The sequence below is a fragment of the Carcharhinus amblyrhynchos genome, chromosome 18 (assembly GCF_965287045.1).
Source record: "Carcharhinus amblyrhynchos chromosome 18, sCarAmb.v2.hapA, whole genome shotgun sequence".
In the NCBI taxonomy this organism is placed as follows: domain Eukaryota; kingdom Metazoa; phylum Chordata; class Chondrichthyes; order Carcharhiniformes; family Carcharhinidae; genus Carcharhinus; species Carcharhinus amblyrhynchos.
The window spans coordinates 11004903-11025844 of record NC_137341.1 but is presented as its reverse complement, the minus strand read 5'-3'; the positions used below and the strand labels follow the sequence as shown (position 1 = coordinate 11025844).

The window sequence follows — 20942 nt, the reverse complement described above, 5'->3', positions numbered from 1 at the left end:
CACTAAGGGGCAATTCAGAATGGCCAACCCTCCCACATCTTTGAACTGTGGGAGGAAACCGGAGCACCCAGACGAAACCCATGCAGACACTGGGAGAACGTGTAAACTCTACACAGATGGTGACCCGAGCCGGGAATCAAACCTGGGTCCCTAGCACTGTGACACGTGACAAATCAGGACAGACCCAATGGGCTGAATGGCCTCCTTCTGCACTGTAGGGAATCTATGGATGCAGAATGAGAAAAGTGCTAAACGTGTCCATGAAGTGATTGGAACGTGTGAATGGCAGAACGGAGGTGCAGATTGTTAGGGGACTACCTGAGGAATGTGACTGTTGGCCCTGCGGAGGGAGGGAATGGTTCGGAGACAAGATAGAGAGCGAGGTCTCACCATCTGTATCTCTCTTCTGCTATTCACACTGTCTGACACTTTAAGCACCTTTATCATCACCATTTACATTCCCTCTGTCCAATTAAAACCGCACCCCCCCAGCCACATTGCATAAATCTTGTCCGATTTTCCTTCTTTTTAGCTGTGACAAAGAGTCATCCTAACTCGAAACGTTGACTCTATTCTCTCTCCACAGATGCTGTCAGACTTGCTGAGAATTTCCAGCATTTTCTGTTTTAGTTTCAGATTCCAGCATCCGCAGTAATTTGCCTGTATTTCTCTGATATAGTTGTGTATTCAGTGTGTGTATTGTTTCATACTCTTCTGGGTTCTGGAGCTGTGGCACATTTTATAGCCTTCTGATTTTTATTGAATCGTACAAGTGAGACCTGCAATGATGTTAGTCACTTTAATCATTCATACCTCCTCAGGCAAGGACAGGTGTTGATCCTTGTAGGTGACTTACACTTTTTAAAAATTTACTTATCAGGGGCTACTGTGCCATTTTTAAAAATTTCAGCACAATCTCTGGAAAGCAGGGTGGAATTCCCAATTCCCAGGGCACTTTATCATTTCTGAATTGCTTTACCACCTGCTACCCTGGGGACAGTCAGCAACCAGGTTACATTTTTTTAGCAAGCCATAGATCTTTATTAAAACCTCGTACCCAATGAATTCCTTTGGAGCAGGAGAATCCCCCTCCCCTCCTGCACCCCTGCAGCACTGCGCTCCCCCCACCGCACGGCACTCTCCCCGACAACGTGCTCTCCCCCTGCACTGTGCTCCCCCTGCATGGCGCTCCCACCCCGCACTGTGCTCCCCCCCACACCGCGCTCCTCCCCACACTGCGCTAACCCCCGCACAATGCTCTACCCGCACTGCGCTCCCCTCCCCCCCCCGCAACACAGCACAGCCCCCACACAGGACTCCCCCCTGCAACACGCTCCCTCCTGCATGGCGCACTCCCCCTGCACTGAACTCCCTCCCGCACTACACTCCCCTGCTGCACCGCGCTCCCCGCTGCACCACTCTCCCCCCGAACTGCGCTCCTCCCTGCACCGCGCACTCCCCCTGCACCGCGCTACCCCCCCTGTTCTGTGCTCCCCCCTGCACCGTGCTCCCCCCCTTCACTGCGCTCATCCCTGTACTGCGTTCTCCCCTTGCACCGCGCCCCGCCTCGTACCATGCTCCCCCCTTGCACCGTGCTCCCCCCTGCACCGCGCTCCCCCCCTGCACCGCGCTCCCCCCCTGCACCGCGCTCCCCCCCTGCACCGCGCTCCCCCCCTGCACCGCGCTCCCCCCCTGCACCGCGCTCCCCCCCTGCACCGCGCTCCCCCCCTGCACCGCGCTCCCCGCTCTGCCCACCACCACATCCTATCGCCCTCTGCCACACTCTCCCCTCTCCTCTCCCCACTGCACCCTCACCTCTTTCCACCACTGCACCCTCCCCTCTGTCCATCCCATCCTCCCCTCTCTCCACTGCCTCCTCCTGTCTCTCCACCGCACCCTTCCCTCTCTCCACTGCAACCTTCCCTCCCCTACTGCACCCTGCCCTCTCCTTCTCCTTCTTTGGAGAGGTGAAGGACTCCTTTCAGTCTGGTCCAGAGACACTTTTGGTGGAGATAAGATGCTCATTGGCGTCAGTAAAGGTGTCCTTTGGAATGGTTAAATGTGCATAAACTATTGCAGTCAAGTTCACTGAAACTGTCAAGAGACCAAAATCATATGTCAAATCTGTCAAAGGGACCTGTCTAAAGTGTCAAGAGGAACTATCAAAAGTACCTGCCAAAGACAGCTGTCAAGCAGCCAAGCACTTACAAGTTTAACAATTTAAATATTTGAACAAAATGCCTGCAGTATTATAAAGACTATCGCTTGCTATTTCACTCTGTCTGTTGACATAAGAGCTTCCATTAATGGATTAGTGCTGCATAACATCCACTATCAGAGTGGGCTGCCATTTCACAATTTGACTGACAGCTCAAAGTGGATCTAGACTCTTTGAAGTGGAACTCTGAATTCCGATGCTTGTTATTATAAGGGATTCTGTAATTGAATGAAACGTTTTTGTTATTAAGGCTTTATTTACTTGAAGGAATGTAAATGTAGTGAATGTCTTGTTTATGAATGAGAGTGATTTTTTTCAATATAATAAAGTCTGCTATAGATGGTGTATACTGGGTGAGTTGGCATGGTGGGTGTAAGTGCAAAGGATGGTGAGTGGGGTATGAGTTTGCATGAGTTGGCACTAAGTTGGTATGATGTTGTAAAAGACCATGGAGGGTAAGTGGAGGAGTATAGGTTGGCATGAAGGGTATGAGGCATTATAGGACAGATATAGGGCACAGGATGACATGGATGAGGCATGGGAAGATTGCGTGTGGGGGGTGGGGTGGTGGTGTAAGTGCTGGATAGAAGTTTTATGTTTTACTTTTAGACACAGTGCCAGATGCCTGGGGGAAGGCCTTCTACCCAGCCAGCCTCTGCACCCAGCAGCCTCCTCACATCACCCGGGGTCACACACCCCAACTTCTAATCTAGCCCACTCCCTCAGACTGAAAAGTCCAACATCTGGGCAGCCATTTTTAAAAGCTGACTTCATCGAAATTCTCCCGAGACAGAAGCAATAATCCAGGCCCAAGGGTAATTTAAAAAGGGATAGGATTGAAAAATAGACAAGTTATGCCTGTTAGGACATTGGAATGAAATAAGAAGTAAAGAATTGGATCAGAAAGAAACTGGGGGGGAAGATTTTAGTTGGATTTATGAGATGCAGATTAGCCGAGTAGCTGAGTGAAACAGATACTTTATCCAGCAAAGTGGAGACTAGCAGCCTCGGGACATGGATAATACCCAGTCGCAAAGCAGAGCTCTGGCAACAGAACCAAACTATCAGACAGGAAAGAAAGCAGCAGCGTGTCAGACCCTGTAAATCCTATCCTAAACTCAAAGAAAGATCCCAAAAGAAAGCTACAGGTCCTGTGCAGCAATTATTTGCTGGATTTGGCTCATCAAGCGGGATTTTCTAGCTGTGCTCGCACTAAGACCAGAAGATCCTGCGCAAGCTCAACAGACCTTTGCACGGTCCTGCCCTCCTGCCTGCTACAATTCCCGTGGCAACCGGGACGGGAGAATTCCACCCCCAGTGTTAAAACCTATGGGATGTTGTTTTAGGGCTGGTGTATTCTCAGAGTTTAGGAAAGTAGATAGATTTGTATTGGGGGTAATTTAAGTGTACTGTCTGGGTAACCATTACTGTCGTTAATTGTAAAGGTTGTTCTTTACTCTTGCCCTTCTCGTTATTGTGTTTTGAAGTGTAATAAACATTTTGTTATCTGAATGCTTCACAACAAGACTGACCCCCTTTCCCCATTGGGTTTAATCTATTTTCTCACACTTTGTTCCAAATTGTAAGAATAAACTGTTCGCGTGTTCCATGTTTTCCTTCTGGGATTCCTCACATTGAATATCAGCCAGGTTCTTAACATTCTAAGCTTGGGGTATTCCTGGATTACTATATAAAGTTCTAGTTGGTTGTAATGACTTTAATCAGGCAACTGAGGCTGGCCTATTAGAATACGATCTCCCTTATTAAGGGCCAAGGCACACCATCTACAGCTTCAGGCAGCAGACGATCGAGGGGGGCCGTTCAACCTGACTGTCTGCCCCTCTGCCGTGGCCAGATGTCCCTGGAGAGGGAGCATTCAGTGTCTGAGGGCACAGTTGATGCCTTCCACGCCCGCTGGGCACCGCAGGGACAGGGGTGTATTACTGACCCTTTAATCACATTTTAATTTGATGTTTTAAATTTTCTTTCTATTTTGTCTTTTGTTTCAGGCAGTTCCCCTCCTTTTAGAGAGCTGTCCTTCTTGAGATGTCTCTGGGATAGTTTGATTTTGTTTATTTGGTTGGACACAAAAAGGTGTCCTCGATTAGGGGCTAAATTGATGGGCCAGTCAGTGAGCCTCTTGCTTTGTATTTAACCAGGCGTGTCAGTTCCTCTGGGACTCCGAGTGTAGACTGTTAACTGAAAGCACTCTGTATACTGTTGTCAGACTTGTAAATAAAGGGATGTTTGTGAAGGGACTTCTGCCTCCAAGGCCTTATTACATCGATGTTGCATTAAATGAACACAGCAGCAATAAATAAATTTTACAAGCATCATACAAGGAATACCTGCTGATCCCTATCAGGAAAACATGAACAAGTTGGGTCTGTTTAATCTTGGAAAGGGAAAGCTAATGGAGGTCTTTAAAACTCTGAAAGCTTTTGATAGAATAGAGGCAAAGAGAAGAGGAAATCACCTCTTCCCCTGTCCTATTTGCACAGTAAGTAGTCTCACAACACCAGGTTAAAGTCCAACGGGTTTATTTGATAGCCCGAGCTTTCGGAGTGCTGCTCCTTCATAGGTGAGATGAAGAGGCAGTGCTCCGAAAGCTTGTGCTACCAAATAAACCTGTTGGACTTTAACCTGGTGTTGTGAGACTTCTTACTATGTTTACCCCAGTCCAATGCCGGCATCTCCACATCATATCCTGTTTGCAGTACTCCAACCAGGAGATCCTGCTGTCATGGTATGGCATGTTTGTCTGCCTTCCGTCATCTTCACACATCACTGTATCTCATCTGCAACTGTTCTGTGATGTCCATCAACTATGCTGAGGTCAACATCTGCTGAACGTTCCCCTCTGGAAGAGATTTGTGTAACTTTTCAGCTCTGGTCAAATGGCCAAAATACTGACAATTTCTTCTCTGGATGTCCCTTCTTTGAGTTCTTTTCCCTCTTGCAATTTCACACCCCTCTTCACTTGTCTTATGATCTGTATATGGAGTTTTTTAACACGCATCTTAGCATCCACATTTCAAAAACCTTGATATTCTTCTTCATTTATTGTCCTGGGTTCTGAGGCAGACAGGAGAGAGGATCGAATGCAGCAGCTTACAACTGTTTTTCCTCATTACAATCTTGAGCTTTCTTGTTGTTAACACGTCCTTCACAACGTTACTTCTAGCTATCTCAATCCTTCTTCTGAATTTGGTATCTCATCCACCGTCGTAAATAGACAAATACCTCTCCTTGTTCCAGCGTGACACCACCCACTTCAATCTTCACTCTCTTCTGATCTATTCCTTCTGATTATGATCGCTTTTGTCTTTTTGGGACTCAATTGATATTCTAAACTTCAAGATTCTACTTGATCTATGATATTGAGTCGGGGTTTTACCTGATTCTAAGTGGCGCTATGTCATCAGCGTATCATAAGGTTGCTCTGTCCTTGCCTCCATTTTGTTTCCCAGAAGTACATCTGACGTAGCCAAAACCAGAGGCCAGCAATAGAAAACAGACAGCAAAAACTCAAATAGAGAATTCTGATAAATGTATCCAGAGAATGTGGAACTTACTCGGAGTTCTCTCTCAGTGTAACCAGAGTGTGGAGACTAGGGGATTTTTACAGTAACTTCATTGCAGTGTCAATATAAGCCTACTTGTGACACTAATAAATCAACTTTAAAACTACTCCCACTCTAGCAGTAGCTGAAGTGAACGGTATACATGTGTTTTAAGGGAAAGCTAGATGACACATGAAGGAGAAAGGAATGATGAGTTACACTGGTAAGATTTTGATAAGAAACAATGAGAGCAGTTTCAAGTGGACCATATATACATAGAGTACTTACAATCCCTACATTGCAGGAGGAGGCCATTCGGCCCACTGACTCTGATCATAGAAACCCTGCAATGCAGAAGGAGGCCATTCAACCCATCGAGTATGCATAGACAACAATCCCACCCAGACCCTATTCCCATAATTCCACATATTTACCCCATCAATCCCTTTAATCTACGCAACCAGGTACACTAAGGAGCAATTTAGCATGGCCAATCAACCTAACCCACACATCTTTGGACTGTGGGAGGAAACCGGAGCACCCGGAGAAAACCTACGCAGAGATGGGGAGAACGTGCAAACTCCACACAGCCAGTGACCCAAGCCGGGAATTGAACTCGGGTCCCTGGCGCTGTGAGGCAGCAGTGCTAACCACTGTGCCACCGTGCTGCCATTAACACTGGCATGCATTGGTTGGGCTGTTTGCTATGCTGTACATTCCATGTAGTTTCCTGGCCTCACATACTGTTCTCTCACACCATGGATATAAATAATACAATATGCATGAGCACAATCACAGTCTGAATATTAGCACCATGGAGATTGGATGAGTAATGATTGAACGCTGCATTATGGACAGGTAATTATATTGACACACTCATTCATAACACAAAGGGAAAGTAACAAAACGTAAGGTTACCTCTGAATCCCGGCCAGTTTCTCCTTAACTTCGACTTTGGTGCATCAAACCTCATGTAGGCTGCAGTGGCTGGAATGTCCTGATCAGCACCATCGGACTGGGGGCTTTCCACGATTCCGTTTTCCTTAGGGAAGAATGGCAGGAAATGGAGCTGTCATTCCAGAAACCTAAGATGGATTTTCTGTTGGGGTTACTTAACCCTGGGAGCGAAGGAGCAGAACTCTCACCAATCCAATCTCAGGAATGATTACAGTTGCCTGGTCTATCGTTTCCTGGCTGGTGAAACTGGCCACCAGCAGCATCTGTTCGAAAAATGACCCTCTCGAACTTTATTCAAACAGAATAAAGGTTAATTGGCCTGTTTATTTCCCCTTTTCAGCTTTTACCCTTTCTGAAACAGCACTGTAACAGTTCCTACTGCTTAGCTGCCTGACATAATTCCTGCTTTCCAGGGAATTAGGGTTAGGTGTGCAATGGTGCACACAGATGATAGAGTCTGCAGTCTATCATGCAAACCCTCTGAGTTTTACACCCCTCACTTAAATGGAAATTTAAAAAGGGGGCAATATATCAAATGAGCTGTTACCTCCCAATCACCCATTTTACACTACTGCACAAGGTCAAAATTCACTCCAAGAAACTTTGGAAATTTCTGAAATCTAATCCCCAATCTGTTCTAGCCTAGTGATTTTCCATTTTAGTCTCGCTTGGATTTTTCTAATGCACTGTTCATTTGAATATTTATCTCCATTAGTGATTCTTTCACATCCTCCCTTGGCACTCCTACAGTCCTGCTTTCAACTTCCTTTGTGAAAAAAGAAGATCTAAAACATTTATTAATCATCTGCACCAGTCCCTTCCCTTCAAGAACAAGATGGCCCCTTTCATCTATAAGTAGTTCCATATTTCCTTAACAAAACTCTTAGTGCTTGGATGCAGTTGTGAGGCCCCACTCCCAATGCAAAACCTCACCATCTATGATGAGGAGCAGAGATATGGCTTTAGTCCTGATTTTCTGACCTACTGCTGCAGTTTGAGGTTTCTAACCACTATTTCTGGCACATGTCTGAATAATGAAAGGTGCTTTTGTGTTAAAGTGGTTTCACACCTATCATACAAGTAACAGATGGAACTGCTGGGACTGAGAGAACATTGGTATTAATGACAGGCAACACATAGCTGTCATTGCAATTCGATTTAATAGTGATAAGAATAAAAATGTAGAAACTAGAAGCAGGAGTAGGCCATTTGGCCTTTTGAGCTTTCATTTTGATCAAGGCTGATCATCAAATTCAATATCCTGATCCTGCCTCCCCCCTCATACCCCCGGTCCCTTTAGCCCCCAGAGCTATATCTAATTTCTTCTTGAAATCACACAATGTTCTGGTCTCAACTACTTTCTGCGGTAGTGAATTTCACACATTCACCACCCTCTGGGTTAAGAAATTTCTCCTCGCCTCAGTCCTAAAAGGTTTGCCCCTCATCCTCAAACAATTCCCCCCAGCTGTGGACTCCCTCACCACCGGGAACATTCTTTCTGAATCCGCCCCTGTGCAAATGAAAGCTTTGGAAATGCTCAGTAGATCAGGCAGCTTCTGTGAAGACGGAAGCGGAGTTAACAGGCTGGATTTTCAATGCAGGGTCAGGAACTAAAAACTCACAGTCTCTGTGTCAAAATCCTGGAACTCCCCCCCTAATGGCCCAAAGCACGTAATTCAAGAAGGCAGGTCACTACCACCTCGTCAAGGGTAACTAGGGATGGATAATAAGTGCTGGCCAGCCAGCGAAGCCCACATCCTGCGAATTTGAATTTAAAAAAAGGCGCAGTCGGAAGTGGCCAGGGACAAGTAGGAGTAGCATTCCTGCCAATGCTTGGTGACCACACCAATTACACAAAAGTTTCTGCAAAGCAAGTTATTTAAGCTGCGGCGGGGGGGGGGGGGGGGGGGTCAGATGGCTCTGTGGTTGCGGGGGGGGCAGGGAGGTGAGGGAGGCAGGTCAGATGGCTCTCTCGCTCTCTGGAGGGGTGTGTGTGGAAGGCGGGTGGCAGGGGGGCCCGCTGCCACTCTGAGTGCGATCAGTGGGAGTGAACAGGAGCAGATGGCCGTGATAAGTCAGGGTACTGGGGGAGGGCAGTTAAAGGGGACAGTAATGTTTTGGGGATGGGTAATGTCTGTGGGGGCCAGGGGGAGGCACTATCTGGCCCAGGTGTGATGTGGCAGGGGAGCGTTTGTCTATTTTATTTACGGTGCATGTGCAGCTAAAGGGTCTGACTGGAGCTGCAGCATTTTGGGTGTATTAAACCCCACCCTCAGGCTTGTGCAGCATGATTCAGAATCGCTGCTATTTTCTCAGGCAGAGTGTGTATGGGGGCACCTGAGAATGGGTCTAAAAGTTGGATCTAAAACACTCCCAATTTCAAGTCTGGCCAGCACTTAGAATCAAAATGGTAAAATAGGGCCCATTAACTGTGTTTCTCTCTCCACAGTTACTGCCTGACTTTATCTCCAGCATTTTCTTAACAACCACATCATCTTTGATTTTTGAGACAATGGAGAATGCATTTCCATCTGAGTAACTTGTACTGGGTATTCACACTTTATGTTGTGGGGGATTGATATTGCACAATATCAAGTGGTCTTTGGCCAGGTATCCACTTGGGGTGGGCGGTGGTCAGTTTACTCGCTAATGAGCAACACAAGAGAGCAGTAGGAGTGAAGGCCAAATTCCCTCTCCCAACTTTCTGTGAACAGAGAAGAAAGTTTTGATGAAAGTTCATCAAGCTGCAAGGTTAACTTTTGTTTCTCTCTCCATTAGATACTGGCTGAGGGTTTCCAACCTTTTCTTAAAGATTCAGAGTTCAGAATCAGTTTGACTAAAGTGAGGCAAGGAGGAGGAGCTGGTCACCTTAGATAGCTGGTCCCACGCCCACTAGCTTATTTCTTCTCTTTTGATTATTTATTGAACGTCATTTTGATAGGTGCTGGTGAATCTGTTTGTGTTGCCTTGAGAGGCAGTGCATTACACATGTTCTAACTAGTCCCAACTATATCCTAACTTCAACTGGCATTTGTGAATATCACCTTTAATTCTTTTGGTAGTCACCTCAAATCTGTGCTGCCATCAGCCTCACAGCCAATGGAAACTATTTAATGATGTTAATACTGTAGAAAAGGGTGGCACACTGGTTGGCACGGCTGCCTCACAGCACTAGGGACCCAGGTTCAATTCCAGCCTTGGGTGACGGTGTGGAGTTTGCACATTCTCCCCATGTCTGCATGGGCTTTCTCCAGTTTCTTCCCACAGTCCAAAGACGTTAAGTGGATTGGCCATGCTAACTTGTCCCTCAGTGTGAGACTGGCTATGCTTGATGTGGTATCATGTCCCTCATGCTATAAGCCTCTGGCAACAGACTAATCCCTGTTCCAGGAATAATCTGCAACAGAAAGAGAGGAAAGTCTGACCTATGCACCATCAGAGTGTGGAAAGGCTCAGAGAGAGAATGCTGTTTTTATCCTGTTAAAGGGGTCAGTGGGGTGTACTCTCTATTGTACTTTTTTACCTATGGATTCACTGCTATGTGGCTATTTCTATTGAATCTGTGCGTATCAGTCGTATTAAAACAATAATGCAAAATACAATTAAATTATTTCTACATAGGATCCAGACTAAGATCAAGATTTTACTTAAACTTAGTTGAAATTTTCTCTAGCAAAATAAAAGCAAAATACTGCAGATGCTGGAATCTGAAACAAACAAAAAGTGCTGGAAAATCTCAGCAGGTCTGGTAGTATCTGTAGAGAGAGTAAACAAAGTTAATGTTTCGAGGCCTTTCGACTCATAGAAACCCTACAGTGCAGAAGGAGGCCATTTGGCCCATTGAGTCTGTACCAACAACAATTCCACCTAGATTCTTTTCCCTGTAACTCCATATACTTACCCTCCTGACACTAACGGGCAACTTATCATGACCAATCAACTTAACCTGCACTTCTTTGGAGTGCGGCATTAATGAAATCATTTAAAAAGGCCATTTATTTTGCAAAAGCAAAACAGTGGGCAAACATTTATTAGTTTGGTTACTGCTGCAAGACGCAGGTACAGAAATTCTCGCCCAACCAGGAGCAATGCCCCATGACCAGGATTTTCCACCCTTGTCAGGGTGGGTCCGCCGCGGTAGATTTGGTGGCCCAGTCAAAATTCCACCGACCTCCAGAGGGATCAACGATCCCTGTGGCCAGCGGGGCTGGAAAATCCCACCCTTGGGCGTCTCTTCCCTCCACAAGCAAACAAACAGACAGACAATCTTCAAAGGTGGCAGCCACAGCCCATCCCGGCCTAGAAGGGAGTATTTGGAAGATGACCCAAAACAGGAGGAAGTTATCCATGGTCATGGGAAGCAGTTCTCGAGCGAACTGCCCTGGGAGATTATCCTGTTTCACTCTTACAATGTGAGGTAAAAACTTACGAATCTTACTTCCTCTGTGTTGACATTATGATGGACGCGGTAGCCTGGGCCCGGATCCGCATGACCTTTGTCCTCTAGACACTCATGGCCCCTGCTACTCTGGGAAGTATAGTATCGCACAAACTGTGTTCGTTTCACCAGCAAATGCAAGAGGAAGCACATCATTTCCATCCCGATGGAAATGAAGAAGAAGACAATGGTGTTTTTCCGCTCATCTGAAAGCAGGAGCTTGGTAAAAATTCTACTGAGGGAAATGATGACACCAGCAGTGCCTGTAAAGGAAGGGGGGAAAAATAAACCTCTTAGTGTTCATCGTTCATGAGAGTGAGGAAATACATCCTTCCAACAGGTGGTCTTCCCCCCAGCCCCACAATCCTCTCCCTTCTTCCAACTATTGACAGGCGATAGTCTTCCAACACTCCAAACACTTGGGCCAGGAGCTTACAATCGCTCCATGACATGTTCTCCCCCCGACTCCCTCCCTCCCAGTGGGTGAGCCGAGCCATTTAAATTGCTGTTTACTTCAGCAGGGCTGTAATATCCCACTGGGTGGGAAGGGGGCATAATATCCTGGCCATGGTTTTAGTTTGAGAGGGACAGAATCGAGAAGTACCAGACCTTGCATGCAGTTCTAGTCAATCTCCCATCCACTGACTCTGTCTACACTTCCCTCTGCCTCGGAAAAGCAGCCAGCATAATCAAGGACCCCACGCGCTCCAGACATTCTCTCTTCCACCTTGTTCCATCAGGAAAAAGATACAAAAGTCTGAGATCACGTACCAGCCAACTCAAGAACAGTTTCTTCCCTGCTGCCATCAGACTTTTGAATGGACCTACCATATATTAAGCCGATCTTTCTCTACATCCTAGCTGTGACTGTAACACTACATTCTGCACTCTCTCCTTTCCTTCTCCTTTATGTACTCTATGAACAGTATGTTTTGTCTGTATAGTGACCAAAAACAATACTTCTCACTGTATCCCAATACATGTGACAATAATAAATCAAATCAAAATCAAACCATATTATAAAGAAGGCTCTAATGGGGACTGAGGGTGCAGAGAAGGTTTATATAGATGACACTGAAAATGTTTGAGTAAATGTATCAGGAAAGGATTGACAAGCTGCTGTCCTTCTCTCTCGACCTTACAGAGGTCTTCAAATTTCTAAAAGGTTTTGATGGAGTAGATACAGGGATAGATGTTTCCTCTTGTGGGGAAGAGCATAACTAGAGGCCATCGATAGAGGATAGTCCCCAATAAATCCAATAGTGAATTTAGAGAATGGTAGAATGTGGAAGTCACCATCACACAGAGTGGTCAGAGTGATTCATATAGATGCAGTTCAGGGGAAACTGGGCCAGTCAATGAGGGGGTAGGTAGATTGATGTAGATGAGAAAAGACGGGCAGGTTCTCCATTGAAGCATTGGCATGGACTGGTTGGCTTGTTTCTGAGTTGTATACCCTATGTAATCATGTGTAAAACATTCAATCACTGCGGAGTAGATGGAATGCTAATGTATGAACGCAGAGTAGTATAGATCATTGAATACAGCTGGCCATTCATCCCATCGTGCCAATGCAAGCTTTTTGAAAACGATTAGTGTCACTGCCCTGCACTTTCCCCCAGTGTAACGGCCTGTGTAGGCTCAGCCCCTCATGATTCTGTATGAGAGTATGTAAGAGTACAACTTGTAGAAAATAATGCTGCCATTGTGCAGTATCCCAGGCAGTCCATATTGTGCTGTGTCCTTCAAACGCTGGAGCAGTTCATGGAGAGCCCAGGACTAACCCCGCTTTGATAACAGGAAATCTACTCCACATGGTTCTGTGGGCGCCAGTGGGGTTCCTGTGCCTCAGCCAATAACCATTCTTTAAGTATGGGCCTCGTGAATGTCTATTTAACCAAGAAGGAGTTTATGGCTGAGCCCCATCCCATCGACAGATATAAATCTTTCAGCACCGTGACAGAAACTAATCAACTGGACATTAAGTTCAAACAGGCAACCCACGGACTGCGTAACTGTGTGCTAATCTGTAAAAACAGCACACAGTGAAATGTGACAAATGTATATTGTTTGTTGAAGAACTGAACTGTAATAAACGTAATGTCTTGTAACAGAGCATTTTAAAGTATTGTAAATATGACTGTTTTTTGCACTGTTTGTAATTATTGGAAATATTGTTTCTGCAATGGTTTATCTCAGAGTATTTATGAATAATGTATATTTTTGAAATAAAAAATTATGTTCTCCTCGATCATTCCTTAGGGCCAGTCCGGCTGGTCACTTACCATGAGCATTAGACCTTAAGATGTAGGTGCAGAATTAGGCCATTCAGCCCATTGAGTCTGTTCCGCCACTCGATGAGATCATGACTGATCGGATGTGATAATCTTTCACTTTCCCACCTTATCCCCATAACCCTGGATTCCCTAACTGATGAACAATCTAACTATCTCAGTCTTGAACATACTTAATGGCCCAGCCTCTATGGCAAAGGAATCCACAGATTCACTGCCCATCGAGGGAGGAAGCTCCTCCTCATCTGTGTCTTAAATGGATGACCCCTTACTCTGAGATTGTGCCCTTTGATCCTGGACTCTCCCACATGGGGGAAACAATCTCTCTGCCCTGTCAAGCCCTGAGAATGCTGTATTTCTCAATAAAGTCACCTCTCATTCTTCTAAACTCCAATGAGTACAGGCCTAACAAACTCAACCCCTCCTCGTAAGAAAACCCCTCCGTACCATGATCCCTCCATTCTCATTTGCTTTCTAAATGGTGTTCTGAATGGGATGCACTCATCCTGCCAAGTCCATGCATTGGAATTCCTGGTGGATATAGCTCAGGACACTCTGGAAAGTCCATTCACCCAATGAGCTTTCCCCTTTCAGGAGAGTTCTTAGACCGTTCTTAGCTGTTGTTGTGCCTGTAAGTGTTAATGGGATACAGCGAAGGATACAGCTTTCAGCCTTGTGTATCACCAAGCCAGCCCTGCCTTTGGGCTGAACCTCCAACCCAGCTGAGAAACGAACGTGACAGGTGAAATTGGACCTGACCTTAGCGGGTCACTGGAACAGATGGCGGTGCTGCCAATCCTCTAGGATTCCTCTGGATTAATGACAAATCTCCCGGATGCCACTACATACAATTAGGGAGGAATTTCAGAGAAATGCTACATTTCTTTTGAGAGTTCTTCATTCACTCTGACAACTTTCTGGATAGCTATCAGAGTATTGGAGTAGCGTGGGGACTTGAACCTGGGGAAGGGAGGGCAATTAGAGGTGGCAGCTCATGTGATAAACCTCCAAACTAAGTCCCACCAGAGCTGACAAACCCTACCTGATGGGTGACAGAAACAAACTACCTCCGAGTGCATTATTCAGTAAACACAGCTAAAACAAGAGATAAGGTATCAGCAGCACTGGAAACAATTCTGAAAAGAATTGCGTTCTCATGATTACGTTGAGAATCCGTAGGTTTTGGGATCTGATTCAAACCTGTTCATATGAATTGTTTGGCGAAAGTACTCACTTTCGCCTGTCATCACCCCTTGCGTGTAACGTTTGGGCAGCATCCCTGTGTAACCATAGAAACTCGATTGCTGCACTTCAGAGGAAAGAGAGAAAACGCACAAAATTAGTTCTCAATTTAATTAGCCTGATCGTTCACGCAAACTCCCCATTGGGAGGCATTCACCGATGGTGAAATGAGGAGGGTTAACTGGAGGCTGAGTTACCCCAGACCAATCTGTACATCCTGTAATGGGCAGTACGGTGGCACATTGGTTAGCACTGCTGCCTCACAGTGTCAGGGACCCAGGTTCAATTCCGGCCTCGGCTCACCATCTGTGTGGAGTTACCACTTTCTCCCCATGTCAGCGTGGGTTTCCGCCGGGTGCTCCGGTTTCCTCCCACAGTCCAAAGATGTGTGGGTTAGATGGATTAGCTATGCTAAATTTCCCCTTAGCGTCGGGGGGATTAGCAGGATAAATACTGGGGTTACGGGAATAGGGTCTGGATGGGATTGTTGGTTGGTACAGACTTGATGGGCCTAATGACCTCCTTCTGTCCTGTAGAGATTCTATCCTACAGAGTGGGCTCCAAATCAACAGAAGCCTAGGCCTGGGGCCAAGACATTAACCTATCCTCTTAGATGAAGTAAGATGATTGGAAGTGAGGATCCCAAAACAGGGGAGGAGACAAAAAAAAACATCAAGTTGATTAGGAGAGGGGATGGAGCAGAAAATAAATGTAAGTAAGAACACAAGGAATAAGAGGAGTGTACCATTCAGCCCATCGAGTCTCCTCCACCATCCAGTACTATCATGGCTGGTCTTGGGCTTCAACTCCATTTTCCCGCTGGCTCCCCATTTCCCTTAATTCCCTGAGAAACCCAAAATCTGTCCATCCCAGCCTTAAATGTATTCAATGATGAAGCATTCCCAACTCCCTCGAGTCGAGAATTCCAAAGATTCCACAATCTTTGAGGTAGTTTCTCCTCATCTCAGTCCAAAATGATCAAGCCCATTATCCTGAGACTGTGTCCACATGTTTCCCCGATTCCCCCATCAATGTTTCAGTGTCTATCCTATCAAACCTCTTTGAAGTTTCAATAAGATTGCTTCATCTGAACTCCAAAGAACACAGGCCCAATTTATTCATTCATCATAGAACAACTGCCTTATCCCAGAGACTGCTTTAGTGAACCTTCGCTGTACCTCCTACAATGCCAGTATATCCTTTTTAAAATGTGGAGACCAAGGGGGCTATTCTACCTTCTCGCCCCACCAGTTGATGGGCGGGGCGAGCTGGGAAGATCACGCGAGAGGTGGGAAATCAGGGTCGTGCCCAATTTCTCCCCACGCACTATCTTACCGAGCTCGGACTTCTGGCGAGGTAAGTTCTTGTTAATATGGATTTAAATATTATTACTGAGACCGGGACGCCATTGGGCAGGTCGGGCCAGTGGGGCAGGGACAATGAATGGGGGGGTGGGTAGAGGGACAATATCCAGGGGGGTTGGAGAAGACAGGGGGAAGATGGTTACACATGCGGGTGACACTCAAACATTTACTGAGTGGATCCTTACCTGTGCAGCCAAAAGCCACAATCCCCACTGCCGCCAGGTTGATGGCGTACGCTTGGTGCACTGTAAAAAGCTCCAGCCAAACATCGCAGATACTCACAAACATCAGGGGCCCCAAAGCAAACAGGTAACCTGTTACCAATCAAAAATATAAAACTCACTTTAACGCACAGTGGGTAACGTCGATGACTCATCACAACCGTTAATGTTAGAGTTCAGTGCATCTTCTACTTTTCTCAGGATGATTTCTACAGTGACTAAAGCAATACACTCAAACGCCAATCTCAAAACCCATCTGTTTAAAGTGAATATAAACTGACCAGACATTTCACCCTGGGTACTCTATGGCCCACAGAGCGGCCCCTCCACTACCCCCTCGTGGTGATAACTGGCCCTCACGGCAGTGTGCCCCCTGCCCTCACCAACACTCCACCCCCGGACATTGCCAGGACCTCTCTGATTGGCCACAGTGCCCCCTAGATCCTACCTACCTGGTCGAGGGGATGCTGACCTTCCATGCCACCCCCTTCTTCCAGGTGCAGTCCCTGCAGAGGCCACCACTCTCAGTGGTGCTGCTGACCCTCCAATTGGATTACAGTCTCCTGGGACGGCAGCCATCTTTAACAGGGATGGTCAGCCCTACTGCAACCAATCAGCTGCCTTAATGCTGTAAAATGCAGCTGTGCGTCCCGCAGAGCGCTGAGGGGTGGGACACCGGCTTTCGGACCCATTGTTGGGGCCCTCATAGGACAATAATATTTGTTAATTCTTGAAAACTTTTTACATCTTTGGTTTTTATTTCTCAAAATGCACAGTTCATAACTGCAGCAAAGAAATGTTCATTTATATAGTGCTGTTCATGTCCTTAGGATACTCCAAAACGTTTCCAATCACTGTAGAAGGTACAAGTGTTATAATGCAGGGAATTATAAAACACTGACTGGTCTTGACCAGTAATCTACTGGTTGATGAGTCCTTTAACAGCTCATTAAAAACTCGATGTAAATTCAAGCCCTTTCTCTTTAATCCTGAGTCATGCACAGCACTGTCAGCTAAAGAGACATCCAAAGTCATCTGAAACATGTCAAACAGGCCGCTCCTGTTAAAGATGCTTTTCATTTTCTTCTCAGCGGTAGCTAAATCCCAAGCTGACAAGACAGGCCATTCCTTCCACCTTGGGCAAGAGCCAAGCTGACAGGATGAGGCACTGCACCCCCTCCCAGGCCTGATCTGAGCTTCAACTTAACCAAAGGCCAAGGCGGCTTTAAAAACATTGCTTCAGGAGAAGCCTCGGTGTGACCTCAATGGCCAAGGCCAGATGCAGGATCAAAAATGACTCTTGACCTTAGCCAAAAGGCCAAGCAGGATTAGCTGTGTTGGATGGTTGCCATCCTTGGATGGTTTGAGCACTCCTATCTGGTTGGTAGCGCCTCGAGTTAAATGAGCGAGAGGCTGAAGTAGTTATTTCATCTCTCCTCCCCCGCCATGCCACTAATTACTGAATGGAAGAGAATTCAGTTTCCCACAACTCCCAAAATCATCAAAAAATCATTCAGGCTCTTCCAACCTGTACTAACTGGTTGCCATGGGAATATTTTTGCAAATAGTTGTCCCATTGTCTCCCGGCCTGGCAATGCCTCAATTTTAAAGTTCTGAATATGATTTATAATTTGCCTCTCTCTTAGATCTCCAACCTCTTTGACCAGACTTTTGGACTTTTGGTTAATATCTTCTTATTACACGCGGTGGGATTATCCGGCTGCACCCGCCCCAATGTCGGAAATTCCTGCCCCCACCCGCTACAATTCCCATGGCAGGCAGAATCAGAAAATTCCACTCAAGGAGCTAAATTTTGTTTTAAAATGCTTCTATAAAGAGCCCTCTGACTTTTCAGTGCACTAAAAGGCAGTAAAATAATGCAAGTTGTTGTTGCTCTTTAGTTAATTGTACATTTAAATCAGGAGGAAGCCTTTTCTGAATTATGCATCTTCACAACTAGCTCCTGGTCCCTTCAACCAGCACCAAGCTCCATCTACTTCGGAACATTCTAGAGCAACGTAATGGGGACAAGAGTTTGAAAAGGACCAAGATTCATTTCAGCTGGCTTAGTGGATCATTCTCAACAGCTGGGATTCAGGATAACCATGCCTTGTCTGCTGCTAATCTCCATTCCTAATACCAGTTGAATATCAGGGGTCATGATGTAGAGATGCCGGCGTTGGACTGGGGTAAGCACAGTGTGAAGTCTCACAACACCAGGTTGAAGTCCAACAGGTTTATTTGGTAGCACACACCACTAGCTTTCGGAGTGCTGCCCCTTCATCAGGTGAGTGAGAGTTCTGTTCACAAACAGGGCATATAAAGACACAAACTCAATTTACAAAATAATGGTTGGAATGCGAGTCTTTACAGGTAATCAAATCTTAAAGGTACAGACAATGTGAGTGGAGAGAGGGTTAAGCACAGGTTAAAGAGGTGTGTATTGTCTCCAGCCGGGACAGTTAGTGAGATTTTGCAAGCCCAGGCAAGTCGTGGGGGGTTACAGATAGTGTGACATGAACCCAAGATTCTGAGACAACAGATGAATGAACACCGCTCGACAATCACCAGGCAGGAGTGTTCTCTTCCTGTTGGGGAACACCTCAACGGTCACGGGCATTCAGCCTCTGATCTTCGGATAAGCATTCTCCAAGGCAGCCTTCACGACATAGGACAGCGCAGAATCGCTGAGTAGAAACTGATAACCAAGTTCCACACACATGAGGATGGCCTCAAACAGGATCTTGGGTACACATCACACTATCTGTAACCCCCACAACTTGCCTGGGCTTGTAAAATCTCACTAACTGTCCTGGCTGAAGACAATACACATCTCTTTAAACTGTGCTTAACCCTCTCTCCACTCACATTGTCTGTACCTTTAAGACTTGATTACCTGTAAAGACTCGCATTCCAACCATTATTCTGTAAATTGAGTTTGTGTCTTTTCTACCCTGTTTGTGAACTAAAATCCCACTCACCTGATGAAGGAGCAGCACTCTGAAAGCTTGTGGCTTGTGCTACCAAATAAACCTGTTGAACTTTAACCTGGTGTTGTGAGGCTTCTTACTGTATCGGGGTCAGACCGGAGGGGTCGCTGTTGGCAGGATAGAAAGATCCAGGTGCCTGGAAAACTTTGGCCATGTTGTGTAATGGTTCATACATGAGGTAAGGTTTGCACACTTCCACCCCTCCCAGCTCTCTCATCTACACAATGCCCTCACTCACACTGTTTAGTCCCAATGAAATGTATTAGTAGTTATTTGTCACTGCCCTCTACTGTAAGAAACTGGAATTGACGCTATCGTTAAGAAAACCCACCAACGCCTCTACTTTCTCAGGAGGCGAAGAAATTTAGGCATGTCCGCTAAGACTGTCATGAATTTTTAGAGATGCACCATTGAAAGAATTATTTCTGGTTGTATCACTGCTTGGTATGGCTCCTGCTCTGCCCAAGACTGTAAGAAACTACACAGGGTTGTGAATGTAGCCCAGTCCGTCACGCAAACCTCCCATCCATTGACTCCATCTACACTTCCCACTGCCTTGGAAAAGCAGCTAGCATAATTAAGAACCCTCCACATCCTGGACATTCTCTGTTCCACCTTCTTCCATCGGGAAGAAGATACTAAAGTCTGAGGTCACGTACCAACCAGCTCAAGAACAGCTTCTTCCCTGCTACTGTCAGACTTCTGAACGGGTGTACCTTGTATTAAGCTGATCTTTGTCTACACCCTGTGACTATAACTATATTGTGCACCCTCTCCTTTCCTCCCCACTCTATGTGCTGGATGAATGGTATGGTCTGTCTGTATAGCGCGCAAGAAACAATACTTTTCACTGTATACCAATACATGTGACAATAATAAATCAAATCAAATGAAAGGAAGTGTCTGGGCTTGCAGCCAGCACTGTGCTGAATGCGACAAGTTAGTAGTCCTGATGTGCGAGAGGGCTTCGGCACTTACCGACGGTGATGCGGGTATGCAGGCTGAGCAGCTCAACCAGTGCATTGTTTAGAATCACAGCTGCCAAAGCTACAAGGATGTACGTGAGACTCATGTCAAACACAATGGATGTCCCTGCAACACAAAGGAAAAGCAGCAGCTGTAAAACCTTTCATATGTAGCACCCCCACCCCTCCAAGCTTATCATACAACAATCAAAGCTGATGATACCAAAGTCGGAGGTGTGGTAGGTAGTGATGAAGGGTGTCATAGTTTGCAGGAAGACTTAGACAGGTTGCAGAGCTGGGCCGAGAGGTGGCGGATGGAGTTTAATGCGGAGAAGTGTGAGGTAATTCACTTTGGTAGGAATAACAGATGTGTCGAGTATAGGGCTAACGGGAGGACTTTGAATAGTGTGGATGAGCAGAGGGATCGAGGTGTGTGTGTACATAGATCCCTGAAAGTTGGGAATCAAGTAGATAAGGTTGTTAAGAAGGCATACGGTGTCTTGGCGTTTATTGGTAGGGGGATTGAATTTAGGAGTCGCAGCGTCATGTTGCAACTGTACACAACTCTGGTGCGGCCGCACTTGGAGTACTGTGTGCAGTTCTGCTCCCCACATTATAGGAAGGATGTGGAGGCTTTGGAGAGGGTGCAGAGGAGGTTTACCAGGATGTTGCCTGGTATGGAGGGGAGGT

The 20942-nt window shown here is 46.2% G+C and overlaps 1 protein-coding gene across 2 annotated transcripts in view; it reads right to left on the bottom strand.

The window, feature by feature from the left end:
• Positions 1–20942, bottom strand: part of LOC145354647 (equilibrative nucleoside transporter 4-like) — a 241243-nt gene that overhangs the window by 12265 nt on the left and 208036 nt on the right. The window contains exons 5-9 of one of the 2 annotated variants that reach the window (XM_080206079.1): positions 20266–20379; positions 16262–16390; positions 14705–14779; positions 11177–11439; positions 6700–6823 (exon numbers count right to left, since the gene is read on the bottom strand). In XM_080206079.1, coding sequence (XP_080062205.1) covers positions 6700–6823; positions 11177–11439; positions 14705–14779; positions 16262–16390; positions 20266–20379 — 705 coding nt within the window. Of the gene's footprint in view, positions 1–6699; positions 6824–11167; positions 11440–14704; positions 14780–16261; positions 16391–20265; positions 20380–20942 lie in introns of both variants that reach the window. The other variant, XM_080206078.1, reaches the window with a different exon arrangement.